The 15,864-nt window shown below is 36.6% G+C and overlaps 1 protein-coding gene across 2 annotated transcripts in view; it reads left to right on the top strand.

Moving 5' to 3' along the window:
• Positions 1–15,409, top strand: part of LOC106879249 (acidic mammalian chitinase) — a 30,722-nt gene extending 15,313 nt beyond the window's left edge. The window contains exons 7-13 of one of the 2 annotated variants that reach the window (XR_008263543.2): positions 415–600; positions 1,495–1,614; positions 2,209–2,336; positions 4,024–4,043; positions 11,002–11,128; positions 14,648–14,686; positions 15,222–15,409. Coding sequence is in view for 1 of the 2 variants with exons in the window: in XM_052965941.2 (XP_052821901.1) it covers positions 415–600; positions 1,495–1,614; positions 2,209–2,336; positions 4,024–4,043; positions 14,648–14,686; positions 15,222–15,256 (528 nt within the window). In the remaining variant the exon portion in view is untranslated. The remainder of the gene's footprint in view (positions 1–414; positions 601–1,494; positions 1,615–2,208; positions 2,337–4,023; positions 4,044–11,001; positions 11,129–14,647; positions 14,687–15,221) is intronic. The other variant, XM_052965941.2, reaches the window with a different exon arrangement.
• The last annotated feature ends 455 nt before the right edge of the window (positions 15,410–15,864 follow it).

Raw genomic sequence — 15,864 nt, 5'->3', positions numbered from 1 at the left:
TAATTTGTTTTATATTCACATAGTTTGGGGTTCGGTTATACTGAATGAGTTCTCATTTCTAAGGCATTTTTTGATGTTGTTGTTATTATTATTATTATTATTATTATTATTATTATTATTATTATTCAGGTCACTATTTGGAATCGAACTTGGAATCTTAGGGTTAAGAGTGCGGGTTACTAACCCCAAGATTCCATGTTTGATTCCGGATAGTGACCTGAACAATAATAATAACATCGAAAAATACCTTAAGAATGAGAACCCAGGTTGGAAACTTCCCCAAGACACCTGATGAAGGCTGGAGGGTATATCAGCCGAAACGTTGTGTTAACAACAAACAAGATGAGGACAAATATCCATCAAATGTAAATAATGTACATTATTCTTACTTTTTTGTTTTTGTTTTGTTATCAGGCTTGGGCATCTAAATATTGGGTGAAGCTTGGCTGTCCAAGTCACAAACTTAATATTGGACTTGCACTGTATGGAAGAGGTTACCGATTAAAGAATCCACTGGATTCAAGAGCTGGTGCAATGGCAGATGGTCCGAGTACTGCGAGAAGGTTTAGCACTGAAAACGGTTTTATATCTTACTATGAGGTAATCACTCATCTTCATCAACATCAACATTATCATCATCAACCCCCCCCCCCCCCCCCTACTCCCCCCACCACTACCACCACCACCACCATCATCATCATCATCATCATCATGACCATCATCATTTTTGTTGTAGTTGTTGCTATCATCATCATCATGATCATCATCATGATCATCATGATCATTGCCATCAACATCATCATCATCATCATCATTGTCACCACTCAGCACATCTCAGCTCACCTATTGTGTACTCAGTACATCACGGTTCACCTTTCGCGCACTCATCACATCCCGGATTTTTCTGGTTGATGTATGTAAATTTATATCCCAGACACCTCAGTATATTGTGGCTTTCTACAGCCAATAGGTATTTATATTTTTTTAGATTTTAATTATTTCTGCGGGATGTTTTGGAACATAACACCGGGATAATCAAGGGATTATTGTATATAATAGTTTTTTCCCCTCAATGAACTCATTGTGAAAATGTTGTTATTATCATTTCCTGTAGGAGGCGCAATGGCCCAGTGGTTAGGGCAGTAGACTCGCGGTTGGAGTATCGTGGTTTCGATTCCCAGATCGGGCATTGTGAGTGTTTATTGAGCATAAACACCTAAAGCTCCACAAGGGTCCAGCAGGGGATGGTGGCGACCCCTGTTGTACTTTTTTGCCCCAACTTTCTCTCACTCTTTCTTCCTGTTTCTTGAGTAATGTTGCGATGGACTGGCGTCCCGTCCAGCTGGGGCGGTGGAACACATATGCCATAGAAACTGGGAAACCGGGCCCATGAGCCTGGCTAGGCTTTGAAGGGGGCGACAAAAAAAATCATTTCCTGTGGGACATCTGAGATAAATTTTGTTACATTGATTTTCTTTTTAATAATCTTTACAGGTTTGTCTTGAGCAAAAGGCTGGAGCAGTGGAAAGATGGATTGCTGGTAGCGAAGTTCCATATATGGTAGTCAACGATGAATGGATTGGCTATGATAATGAGAGGAGTCTGACGTTGAAGGTTGGGTGTTTTTTTATTCATTTATTTCTTTAGATACATTAGAAATGATACATTTCTAAATCTCTCAGAGAGACTTAAGCAGTAGTGATGCGACAAAGTAGTTGTATGCTGTCAACTTAACGTGACAGTCCCAAGAAGGGAATCATACTACTGCTATTTAGCCCTAGGAAGCTGCACCGCTTCCTGTTGGCCTTGATACATTTCCTGTGTCCTTATGTTTACGAGGGGGAGACAAGCACCTCCATCCAGTCAAGCCTGCATCCAGGGACATGTTTCTGAGTCTTTGCTCGTCATCAGTCTGGAGTAGCAATACCTGCTAGTTGGAGATGCCTCTCAAGCTCTTGTAAACATAATAATTCTAGTGAAACACATTCACTGATTACAAAATTAGAAATGATACATATGGATGTGTGTGTGTATATGTTTGTGTGTGTGTATATGTTTGTGTGTCTGTGTTTGTGCCCCCAACATCGCTTGACAACCAATGGTGGTGTGTTTGCGTCCCCGTGGCCTAGTGGTTTGGCAAAAGAGACTGATAGAGAAGTTAAACTTATTCATGTTAAGCCATTTATCTTCTTTATCTTCCTAATTTAGGTAAAATGGATGAAAGAAAACCATTTTGGCGGTGTTTCTGTTTGGGCCTTACCATTAGATGACTTCAAAAATATGTGTGGTAAAGGAAAATACCCTTTAATGAAGAGTATTGTAAGAGCAATAACATTGTAAGTTATTAATTAATTCTTGTTCTTAATGTTGGTGTTGTTGTTTTATTGTCACATGAATTAGTTTTGGCACATTCATTTTCATTGTGGAGGCACATGGCCTAGTGGTTAGAGCGGGCGATTTGTGTGTTTATGAGCGAAACACCTAAGCTCTATGCAGCTCCTGAAGAAGGTAAGAGCGAACTTCTGCTGACTTTCTCTCCCTCTTTCCTCCTGCATCTAGCAGCTCACCTGCAACCATCACCATCCCATGATTATACATATCTCCACTGCCCACCCCCATCTTTTATATATATCACCTCCTCCTCCTTGATCTACTCCCGCTTTCCTTTATTTTCCCCACCAAATTCGGATTCACCATTGACCACACTTCCATCCATGTTCATCGGTCAATGTTTCCACCTCTATTCCCATCAGTCACTTTCCTTTCACACTCTTGTGAACCTACCCACTTAACTGTCCTCACTTGTCTGTCCTAATTCCCTTTTCATCCACCTTTTAGTACCTTGAGAGTATACCCTAACATCTCATCTCTACCATCCTTCTCCCTTTCCAAATGGCATAGATGTAAGGGATTTAATGACCAAGAGGCATAAACATGGCCTTCAACTTGTTGCATCCAAGGAAGTCAGTCTCTCTTCCATGGATGTGTTTTTGCTCAAGTGTTTTTGTCTAAAATGGAGTTTTGTTTTTGCTGATTATTATAACATAACTCTTATCCAAGTAAAAACAAAACACAAGTTCTTTTCTCCTTTGCTGTAACCTCGTGGGTCATATTCTTTTCTATTTTAGACAGATGGCCTGAAATTTTGGGGGTGTTGGCCAGTCGATTAGATCGACCCCAGTGCGTAACTGGTACTTAATTTATCAACCTCGAAAGGATGAAAGGCAAAGTCGACCTCGGTGGAATTTGAACTTAGAACGTAAAGACAGATGAAATACTGCTAAGCATTTTGCCCGGCGTGCTAACGTTTCTTATTTCTTTATTGCCTACAAGGGGCTAAACATAGAGGAGACAAACAAAGACAGACAAAAGGATTAAGTCGATTATATCGACCCCAGTGCGTAACTGGTACTTAATTTATCAACCCTGAAAGGATGAAAGGCAAAGTCGACCTCGGTGGAATTTGAACTCGCTAACGATTCTGCAAGCTCAATGCCTTTCGTGGGTTATATTCTATTTGTCAACAACTCAAGGCCCAAATTGCTATAACAGTTAGAGTTAAAAGGGTAGCCATGTATCTCCCCTTCAGCAACATCTCTGTTTCAATCCATCTATCATACTTTAACCTCTTATCATCCGGCACAAAACCACCTCCTTCAATACTATACTTCCAACTCAGTTGAGGGGTTTTGCTTTGCAAATTATTTGGTGACCTCATTAGTGCTGGTGCCACATACAAAGCAACCAGTACACTCTGTAAAGTGGTTGGTATTGGGAGAGCATCCAGCTGTAGAAACGTTGCCAAAGCAGACAGCGGAACTTGGCACAGCCCTCAGGCTCACCAGCTCCTGTTTAACTATCCAGTCCATGTGGTCAAGGAAAACAGATGTAAAATGGTGATAATGATGATGAAAATAATTTTTTTATTAAATTCACATATTTAGATATCTCGAATCATTGGGTAATAATTAAGAATATTTTTGTTTCAATAATTAATTTTGTTCTTTTTGTTTTTCATTTCAGGAGATCAAGATTAACCTCAAGTAAGTTTCTGCTTAATACTATCTCTCTCTCTATATATATTCTTTTATTCTTTTATTCTTTTAATTGTTTCAGTCATTTGATTGCAGCCATGCTGGAGCACTGCCTTTAGTCAAACAAATTAACCCCAGGACTTATTCTATCGGTCTCTTTTGCCGAAGCGCTAAGTTACAGGGATGTAAACACACCAACATCGATGTCAAGTGATGGTGGGGTGACAAACACAAACACACAAATACATAAATACATACATACATATATATATATATATATATATATATATATATATATATATATATATATATATATACACAGGAATAAGGGCAGGGAATCGTCAATTAATAATAGAATTAATAATTAACAATTTTGCCAAGTAGTTCAGTATGAAAAAACCTTTATCGGTAAAACCATTTATCATCATAAATATACAGGGATTAGCATTGAGTTGCTTCTCCAACATACTGAAAATTTAGAAATAGCAGTCAAAGAACTACTGATTCTAAACTACAAATTTTTCTCTAAATGGATGGCGATATTTATGGCACACATAGAACAAAAAACCGGAGGGGAAAGCATAAACAAAACAAGTCTTTAGTTAATCGGATACGATCGTTTCATGGTTAAGAGAATGAAAAATCCCTATTCCAATCCTCAGTCCGATATTCTGATAAATTTGAAAGTGTCTCTAAAAAAATTCACGGTAATCTTTGGCCATGCGACACCAAAAATCAACGATAAGAAAGGCACTTACGAATTCATCGGTTAGTGAGTTCAGGCATCCCATCTCAAAGAAATCTATTCCATGTGCGTCACAAATAGTCCCGTATGAAAAAAGTCCCGTGTGAAGGGATTACGGTTTAGCCACCTAACTTAGAGGTATCAAATATAAAATATACAGGAATAAGGGTTTTTTTGTTCTATGTGTGCCATAAATATCGCCATCCATTTAGAGAAAAATTTGTAGTTTAGAATCAGTAGTTCTTTGACTGCTATTTCTAAATTTTCAGTATGTTGGAGAAGCAACTCAATGCTAATCCCTGTATATTTATGATTATATATATATATATATATATATATTGGAAGGTTTGGAGGTGATGTACAGAAATTATATAGAAAAAAATTAAGGTACTCAGAAATCTGGATGTTTGTACATTTACAGATTTTTATTAATGTCACATATTAAATAAAGCGCTTTTCACCTAGTCGTGTAGGATTTTCAATTTGAAAATCCTACACGACTAGGTGAAAAGCGCTTTATTTAATATGTGACATTAATAAAAATCTGTAAATGTACAAACATCCAGATTTCTGAGTACCTTAATTTTTTTCTATATATATATATATATATATATGTATATATGTATATATACATACATATAATAAATAAATAAATGCGCCCTTTTAAAGCGTAGCCAGGCGCATGGGCCCAGTTTCCTGGCTTCAATGGCATATGTGTTCCCCAGCTGGATGGGGTGCCAGTCCATTGCAGCATTACTCATTTTTGCCAGCTGAGTGGACTGGAGCAACGTGAAATGAAGTGTTTTGCTCAAGAACACAATGCATTGCTTGGTCCAGGAATCGAAACCACAATCTTATGATCATGGAGCTGACACCCTAACCACTAAGCCACACACCTCCACATATGTATGTATGTATATATATATAAATATATATATATATATATATATATATATATATATATATATATATATATATATATATATATATATATATATATATATATATATATATATATATATATATATATATATATATATATATATATATATATATATATATATATATATATACACACACACACACACACACACACACACATATATATAAATATATATGTATACATATACATATATACAATGGGCTTCTTTCAGTTTCTGTCTACCAAATTCATTCACAAGGCTTTGGTTGGCCTGAGGCTATAGTAAAATATACTTGCTCAAGGTACCATGCAGTGGGACTGAATCCACAATCCTGAGGTTGGGAAGCTGGCAGAAACGTTAGCACGCCGGGTGAAATGTTTAGTGGTATTTCGTCTGTCTTTACGTTCTGAGTTCAAATTCCGCTGAGGTCGACTTTACCTTTCATCCTTTCAGGGTCGATAAAACAAGTACTGGTGAAACACTGAGGTTGATGTAATCAACTTATTCCCTCCCCCAAAATTTCAAGCCTTGTTCTTATAGTATAAAGGGATATTAGCATAAATGTGAATTTGTAATCTAGTATAGAGACTGAAAGTTCTGAAGCAGTTATCCATAGTTCTTTCTCTTTGTGATTTTCAAAGAGATATCCACACCAGCTGGGCAAAGGATCTCTATAATGGTACATACATTTTCTTGTCTCTACCAAACAACAATATTTGGCCTGTTATGTTTGCACTTGGTAGAACTTTTCATGGGAATGTTCCACCAGTGCACTCTGAGTCGATGTTTATGTATGAACTCAATAACAGGAGGAATACTTTGATGACATTTTTGGTCAGTTGCTTATCATATGTGTGATGTCTTCTACAGAAATATGACACAATCTACATTTTCAGTTGTATCTTGGAGTTCTTTTGCTTATCAGGTATTTTGTGAAAATCTGTTTTTGGATTGCAAGCTCATAGACTTCAAGACACGACATAATATAACAGTTACAAGTCCATATTATCATCTATAAGTTTTCAAGAAACATACCCATGCATAGCCTTTTTTGGTATGCTGATCATTTCACATCTTTGTTGAAGTATGTTAGTCTAGCCGTTTGGGGATTGCATTGGAGGTCGTCAAGAAAAGAGTGTTTCCTGAGGAGCTAACTGCCAACATGTAAGATGTTCTCTTCTCTTTTCAGCACTAAGTTTCTGTATTCCTTTTTGCTGCTGTTGTTTAGCAAGTGCTGTCTTAGAGAGACAATATGACATTCAAAGGTTGTCTGCACTGATCTCAAGCCTCTATCTCCTTCATCTCTCCTTTTGTAGAGACAATTGATATCACTATTTCTGTGGAAGTTTCCAGTTGATGTCAGGATCTTGTAGGTTTTAATGTCTTTGAAATGGATTTCTTCTACAGGGTAGTCAAGTATCCTAAATGTTAGTGTCAGCACTGGTATTGCAAATACATCGTGGGGTGTTGTCTTGTAAGAGGAGAGTTCCAACTTCCATATTTTTCTAAGCCTGATGTCATATTCTTAGGTTGCTCTATCTTTATTTACAGCACCTTTATATAATAATATTTTCATCAATGCTTAGGTATTGTGGAACAGAAGAGATAGAGAGAGCATAGGTGTACAAATTTGGGGTTTGGAAAATTTATTTTCTACATTCAACCATCAAATGCAAACATTTCTTTTAGCCAAATTCTATTCCTATGTCAGCAGAAAATGTTATCAATTTTATCTGCTTTTTGGCATTGTAATCATTTTTTTGCATTGATCTTTGGGTCAGCCACAAAAAAATTATGAAATACATTGGTGTCTTTCACAGTTGCAAAACCCTAGCATGTTGCCAGTTTTGTAACAGAAGTGATAATGAATTTAATGCCAAAATAAATGGAATTACAGAAAGACTATCTCCTTGGAATATTCCATTTAAAATATGTATACAATGTAAGACAATTGTTGGGTTCTCCTTTATAAATGTGAGAATTTTTGCCCAGGTCTTTGTGAGTCTCTCAATGGTAGCAAGTACTTATGCCAAATGTAAATACTTCAGCAACCATTTATGAGGAATAGAGTTGAATGCTTTCCTATAATCAAACCATACTGTTGCAAGGCTCCTCTGGCATTTTCATACTTCAGACAGCACAGCATTGCTTATCAAAAGTTATTCAATACATCCCCACACCCCTCCCTTTCCATTATTGCCTCTGTCATTGAATTCGCAATGATCCTGAAAGAATTGCTTGAAGTAGTTTGTGTACAGTTTGTACATAATGTTTAGGCAAACAAGAGGCCTGTAGTTTCCTACCAGCTTTGTGGTTTCGTTCATGATTACAAGATTTGTCTATGCTATAGCAAGCTGATCTGGGATGTCAATCTGACCTTAACATAGTCCTTTTGAATTTGCACACATTATAATGGTTTTCAGTAAAAAGTTAGCCTCTTTTACCAGCATCCAGCTACCAAGTCTCTTCCAGGAGTGTTACCTTTTCGTAGTATGCCTACAACAATGTTGAAAGTTTCAGAGTCAGTTGTGTTTGTTTTACTGTCAATGTTGGCACAGTATTCTTTCCTAACTTTATCAAAACACATTGCATTCTGATTGAAATCTCTCATTTCATACCAGATCTTGGACTAGAATGATTCAAGATCTTCTTGAGACAGAGTGTTCTTAACTCTCTCTCTCTCTCTCTCTCTCTCTCTCTCTCTCTCTCTCTCTCTCTCTCTCTTTCTCTCTATCTCTCTCTCTCTCTCTCTCTCTCTCTCTCTCTTTCTCTCTCTCTCTCTCTCTCAGGCCTGGGCCCCTGTGTCTTACTTTACCATCCACCCGAGATCCTGAGCCAAAAAAAAGAAGAAAAAAAGAAAAGAAAAAGTTGCATACACAGCTCAAGAGTAATGATTGCAAGCAAACTAATGGACAGAATCCCCCCAAAATTCAGGGGAATAACAATAATAGACCTATCTCTCTCAACAACTATGTTTGTTCCCCTGAATTGCTATTTTCCTCACCACTTTCACTAGTTTGTGTGTCTGAATCCCTCTTGTTGTTTGTGTAAGAATAAATACTTTGTCCCAAGAATAAATACCATCGATGATTTCCTCAACTATAAAGAGTGTAGGCTTTACTCATTTACCAGACAAAGTGCTGGGATCACCACATGCTCATTTCATTACAAAAGAAATCTCCCTTTTTTTTTTTTTGATTAAAAACAAAAATAAACAACAACTAGGGTGGATGCCATTAACAATGAGTTATAAACACACTTCACTATAAAGCTGCAATATGATTGGTTGTCTATTTTTACTTATTTATCTTCTTCTTCTACATGTGTTGTTCATAATTGCTTTAATGAGAATCTGGTTGACATTACATTTAGGCTGTTCCTGATATGCTGAGAACACGGGGCTTTAGTGCTAATGGTAATATTTTTCTTCTTCCTCTCCTGGTATAACACCTGTGGATTGGAAGTAAACATGAAATATAATATTCTTTCCTAACTGTATCAAGCCACAGTGATTTCTGATTGAAATCTCTCATTTCATGCCAGATCTTAGACCAGAATGATTCAGGATCTTCTTGAGACTGACGGTTCTTAACTGAAATGAATTATAGTAGCTTGTTCAGGTATTTTCCTATGATAACAAAGTTTTTCATTCAGCTTCCTGAGTTTAAACTTTAGCATAATCAGCTTCTTGAGTTTACACTTGAATGTAATCAGCTTTTTCTCAAGTCTTGGTGTGCAAAGTTTTGTTATTTTTTGCATAAGATTTAATTGGGGAGGTGTGAACTTGTTATTGCTCTTATATTTCATTATTGCCATTCGCCATCCAATATAGCTGATGTTTCTTCCAAGTTTTGTTTACCACCTGGTTTGCTTGTGTTTAGTAATTTCATTTGCACATGCTCTGCAAGCTTCTTCTCAGGATTCTTTAAGAATGGTAGAAGCTGTGTATAATGGCAGTTTCTTCATGTCTGAAGATTATGAATAAGATCCTTGATACTGCATTTAGCTTTTCTTCTTGCCTGTGCTTTGTAGTTTTAAAGTGAGAGTCAATCTGTACACTCTGATCCTACTCTTTAGACTTGGAAATCTGACCACAATGAGCTAAAACCAATGTAGTGATCAGCAAGCTGTTGGTTTTTACATAGATGAATTGCCTTACAAGGCTGAAGAGCTCCATCTGTCCTGCTGTTGCCAGATGTATGTCAAACAGGGCACCCAAAGGACCACACTCCTTGAGTTACTATCAAGGCTGGTTCCCCTAGTCTTTTCCTTTCCCAAGGCATTCACAAGGCTGTGAGGATCTGAGCTTGGAGGTATTACTACTCTGGATCAAAGTATACTTGAGAATAATAGGGGTCAAGAAGTGGTCCCACATTCCTCAAAACCCTGGAATTCATGGACCAAAGCCTCACAATCAGATGCTGTTTAAAGTCATACCCAGGGGCTGTGTATAGGAAAGTATCCATTGTCCAGTAATTAACAGCACCTAATTTCTTGAACTCCCCAACAACATCATCGTTAACTTTTATCATGAGGTCAGTTGGCTTTTTCTTTAATCTCGTAAAGAACGGCTTGTTGTTAAATGACAACTTGGAAAAACTAGAAAGTTTTTTTTACCTCAAACTGTTCTTAGGCTGAATATATTCCATAGTAATTTCTATTGAGTCAGTTAGATGTGGAAATATATCAGAATTTAGTGATTGCAGCCATGGTTTGTTTACATTATTTTCAATCTCTTCTGTGGCACATTTTTGGTCAGTTCTCAGTGCTTTGCGAAGATTGATTAGCACCACAAGAATTAATGCAGCAATTAATGTGTGTGTGCGTGTGTGTATGCCATATAAAGAGCACTAATGACCTTGCTTCTGCTTGTCCCACGTAAAAAGCACCCAGTCCACTAAGTGGTTGGTGTTAGGAAGGGCATCCAGCTGTAAAAATCAGGCCAAAACAGTCACAGAAATCTGATGCAGGCTGCTGCTTGGTCAGCTCTTGTGAAACCATCCCACCCATGCTAGCATGGAAGGCAGACGTTAAACAATGATGCATAATGTATATATATAAGTGTGTGTGTGTGTGTGTATAAATATATACAAGCAAAATGCTTGTCACCAAAGCTGTTTTGCCATCAGATAGCTTAAGTTTTGTTGAGCTTTGTCCTAGTCTCATTTTAGCTACTTCATATTAACTGATAGAAGGGTCATTGAAGGCTTTTTTACATAGCACCGAAGTAGATCTTGATTTAAATGTAAAGACCAAGTGAAGTGAGAAGAGTACTTACGTCGTCTTAAATAACTTACAGGTGTTATAGTACTGATTGCAGTGGTATCGGTGTTGGTGTTCATACTAATATCAGCTGTGGTCATAAAAGTGAAATTCTACATGGCGTAAGATATATTTTGTAATCCAGTCTGAATAAAGCTAAGTTGGTAAGTAAAAGGTGTTTCTCTTATTTGTAACTGAAAGAAATAAACCAGTTTCTGATTGAAGCTGGAGGAGTTAGCATGTTTGTAGAAGAAAGTGTTTGAATGGCATTTTGGGTACCATGTTTTTATGTATATGTGTGAGTATGGCTCTGTGTGTTAATGTCTTTTTGTCTTGACACTGTATGATGGTCATAAACAAAATGCTACAGCCATATATGCATTGATGTTCATATGCAATATTCCATTAAAAAAAACATGGAGATGACCCATCAAACCTATACAAACATGGCGTTATGGACATAAAATGAAGTTGATTTTATTTCTGAACCGATTGAACAGTTAGCATTTCTTTAATGTCCCCATTATTTGTAGTAACTCACTCTCACCCCGAATTCTTCACTCTTTAGCTGGTCTTTCAATACAAGACACATATATTCAGTTGAATTTTCAGCAGACACGCACACGTACGTATACTTGCACGCACACACACATACATGCGTGTACATACACACAAACACACACACACACACACGCACGCACACACATGCACAGATCACTCATTGGACATTGGCGTTATTTGGAATTGCTGTATAGTCATGCAAGCCAACCTTCTGCTTTTCATTCTGAGTTCAAATCATGCCAAGTTCAGCTTCACATTTCCTCATTCCAGAGTCAGCAAAATTTAAGAACTAGTTAAGCATTTACATTGATGTAATATTCATATGAAGCATCCTAGATATGAATGGAATTATAATAGAACACAAAGGTGACACACAGAGCCAAACTGATGAAGATTAATGAACCTGAGTGGAGACTGAAGTGTTCTGACACAGCAATATATACAGTCATCCCATAAATAATGCAGCTTTTTTATACTTCTTTTATTTTTCAAAATTAAGATAAAAAATGTTCTTTTTTTCTAGATCTAAAATATACTCTCCTTCATTTTCTACAATGCTCTTCCATCTATCTGGTAAACTTGCAAGAGCCCTCTTCCAGAATTCACTTGTCCATGACAAAAAATACTCCTCCAGTATTGTTCTGACCTTGTCTATAGAATTCATATTTTTTCTGTCCAAATAATTTTGAAGACTGCAGAATAAACGATAATCAGATGGGGCAATGTCTGGCAAACATGGTGGGTGGAGCATGTTTTCCCATTCAAACTGCTCCAGCCTTTGGAATGTCATCCTCACTGTATGTGGCCGAGCATTATCCTGATGGAAGAACACCTTTCGTCTTAAAACCGAAGATGGTTATTTTTCTTCTAGCTTTGGCTTAAGCCCCTCAAACTGCTTGCAGTAGATCTCCTTTGTTATCGTTTGGTTTGGGTTTAAAAGTTCAAAGTGGACTAAACCTTTCATTTCCCACCAAACAGATAACAACACCTTATGTGGGTGAAGACCTTCTTTAGCCTGGGGTGCCAAGTGTTTCTCCTTTGCCTACCCACTGTCTTCGGCACTTGACATTTTTATAGAGAACCTATTTCTTGTCATCAGTCACTATTAAATCCCAAAAAGGTTTATTCATTAGATGGAACAGCAAAGAAGAGCACACGTTCACTCTTTGCATGTGATTAGACTCGAAAAGATTGTGAGGAACCCATTGACCCAATTTACTGACTTTTCTGATGGTATGCAGGTATCGACAAATTGTTGAACGACCAAATCCAAGATTCTTTGCTAGTTCTTCAGCAGTTATGATGGGATTTTGTTCCACCAGGGTTTGCAGGATATCCTTACGAAGCTCTACAGATCTTCTAGGATGAGGCTCGTCTTCTAGGCTGTAGTTTCCAGCTTGGAATTTCTGGAGTGATTGTTGACATTCACTTATGCTTACTACCCAATCGCCATATACTGAATTAATATTCCTCACACTTTCCATTGCATTGTTGCCTTTATTGAACTCATAAAGCAAAATTTGCCGAATATGCTCATTTGTCACTTCTATTATAGCTTTGAAAAAATAACTGTTAAAATCGAACTGTACTCTTCAAAACTTGCACTAAGAATAAGTACAAGGTAAAATTAATACCTGTTTTTATTGCAAGTTGACGCAGGTACTTTATCCCATGCCCATCCGACTTTTAGTTCATGCAATTGAGAAAAACCATATTATTTATGGAATGATCCAATACTTGGAGATCACACACAACTGCACTATTTATATGCAATATTCCTGTAACCTTGTTCGCCAGTTATTAAGTAACAGATCTTCAGTCTATAGCAATAAAATTTTACTGTTATACAGTAGAATAAAGTGGTTCAGTGTCTTGAACATATGGATCTTGATACGGATTTTAATTTCCCTTTGGGGTCCCAGGCAGGCTGCTACATCAAGGAAGAACAAGACAGTTTGATGTGTTCAGAGGAGTAGGGAAAATTTTATCTTTCTTCAAAACAGGTGGGGGTTAGCAACAGGAAGACCATCCATTCGTAGAAAATCTGACTCAATTTCATCCAACCGAAACAAATGTGGAATGTAAACAATAAAACACTAATGATTATATATGTATGTCTGTAATCCTAGATGGGCATATCTATTCATGGATATCCTGTCTACAGTTATTCCTCTTTCTTCTTTCTTTCTATCTTTATTTCAGTGACAAAATATAAATAATAACCTTCTTGTCTTCATTGCTACACATAGAATGTCCTCCTAAGTTTAAATGCAGTTCATATGTCACACTGTCACCCAACTGACAGACACACACGCACACTCATACACTTATGTATGTGTGTGTCTGTGTATATATATATATATATATATATATATATATATATATATATATATATATATATATATATATATATATATATATAGATATAGACATACAGGGTGCACTGAATAAATTGTCATTTAAATTGTGCAAAAAATGAAAATAACACTGACATCTCATTTTAACAAATATATTTACCAAAATTACATAAAAATATCTGGAAATACTAAAAAGTAAATTTATTCAATAAAATTGCTATTGTCTTCAACCATGGCCTCCAGACAATTTTGGAATATCCTGCAACTCTTCTGGATGGTGTCCTTGTTTAAGTTGGTGAATGCTGCCATAATCCTTGCTTTCAGTGCCATTTAAGTGTAACAATGCTTTTAACTGTAGTAGTTCTATTTAAGTGTAGGAGTGCTATTTAAGTGTAGGTGTGCCATTTAAGTGTAGCAGTGCTATTTAAGTGTAAGGGTGCTATTTAAGAGTAGGAGTGCCATTTAAATGTAGCAGTGCTATTTAAGTGTAGCAGTGCTATTTAAGTGTAGAGGTGCTATTTAAGTGTAGGGATGCTATTTAAGTGTAAGAGTGCTATTTAAGTGTAAGGATGATATTCAAGTGTAAGGGTACCATTCAAGTGTAGGGGTGCTATTCAAGTATAGGAGTGCTATTTAAGTGTAGGGGTGCTGTTTAAGTGTAAGGGTGATATTCAAGTGTAGGAGTGCTGTTTATTTGTACAGGGATTTATATGTATCTAATGAAAGTTAAAAAAAGCCAACATGATTCTTTGTTTTGTGTTACAGAAAGAAGACCAAATTTCAGAAACCCTGGAGTATTTGAAAGTAAGTACACTTACCACCATTTGTAATAATAAGGCTGAGTCACTAGGGGTACAAGTATGGCTGGGTGGTTAAGCAATTCACTTGCTAACCACATAGCTTTGGGTTCAGTCCTACACCAGTGCTCAGTCAAATTGTCCAACCCATGCTAGCATGGAAAGCGGAAGTTAAACGATGAATAATAATAATAATAATAATAATAATAGTAATAATAAAAGAAAAATTTAAACAAGAAATGAATAAAAAAAAGAAAAAGCATGGAAAGAAAAGAAAATGTATGGTCAGTTTGCAAAGGATGTGAATGCCAAGACAGATACAGAATTAAAAGAATATTGATAATAATAATAAAAGAATAAAAGAATATTGATAATAATAATAATAATTCCTTGGCCTTTCACTAATGACTGTGTGATTTTGATACCTGTTTTTGCTGTCTTAAATGCACCTTACCTTTTAAGTTCGTTTATTTTGACAGTCACAAACATAGACACATATTCGTTATATTAAAATTTATGAAATTTTGTTTTTCCATTTGTAGGAAATGTAAGAAAATGGTGGAGGAATCACAAATGAAAGGAAAGCATTTTCATTTTATTACGTCTACAAAACCAATTTGAAAAATTTAAACAAAAAAGAAAAACCAACTCTCTTACTGTGAAAAAAATACAGTTGAAATTAAATATTTGTAACAGAAAATATTATTTCGATAAAGTAATTTTTTTTATATTTCTTCTTCATTGTTTTTTTTAATTTCTTTTTAAATGGTCTACCCAAACACCTTCTTTTTTTACTTGTTTCAGTCATTTGACTGCGGCCATGCTGGAGCACCGCCTTTAGTCGAGCAAATCGACCCCAGGACTTATTCTTTGTAAGCCTAGTACTTATTATATCGGGATCACTGCCAGAGCAGCAGTCTCACTTCCATGCCTGTGGCACGTAAAAAGCACCATTTGAGTGTGGTCATTTCCAGTGTCACCTTACTGGCACTTGTGCCGGTGGCATATGAACAAAACATTGGACTGACTCCTGTGCAGGTGGCACGTAAAAAACACCATCTGAGCGTGGCCGTTGCCAGTACCACCGGACTGGCCCTTGTGCCAGTGACACATAAAAAGCACCCACTACACTCTCAGAGTGGTTGGCATTAGGAAGGGCATCCAGCAGCAGAAACTCTGCCAGAT

The sequence above is a fragment of the Octopus bimaculoides genome, chromosome 2 (assembly GCF_046866305.1).
Source record: "Octopus bimaculoides isolate indiv1 chromosome 2, ASM4686630v1, whole genome shotgun sequence".
In the NCBI taxonomy this organism is placed as follows: Eukaryota; Metazoa; Mollusca; class Cephalopoda; order Octopoda; family Octopodidae; genus Octopus; species Octopus bimaculoides.
This window is presented reverse-complemented; position numbering and strand designations above follow the sequence as displayed.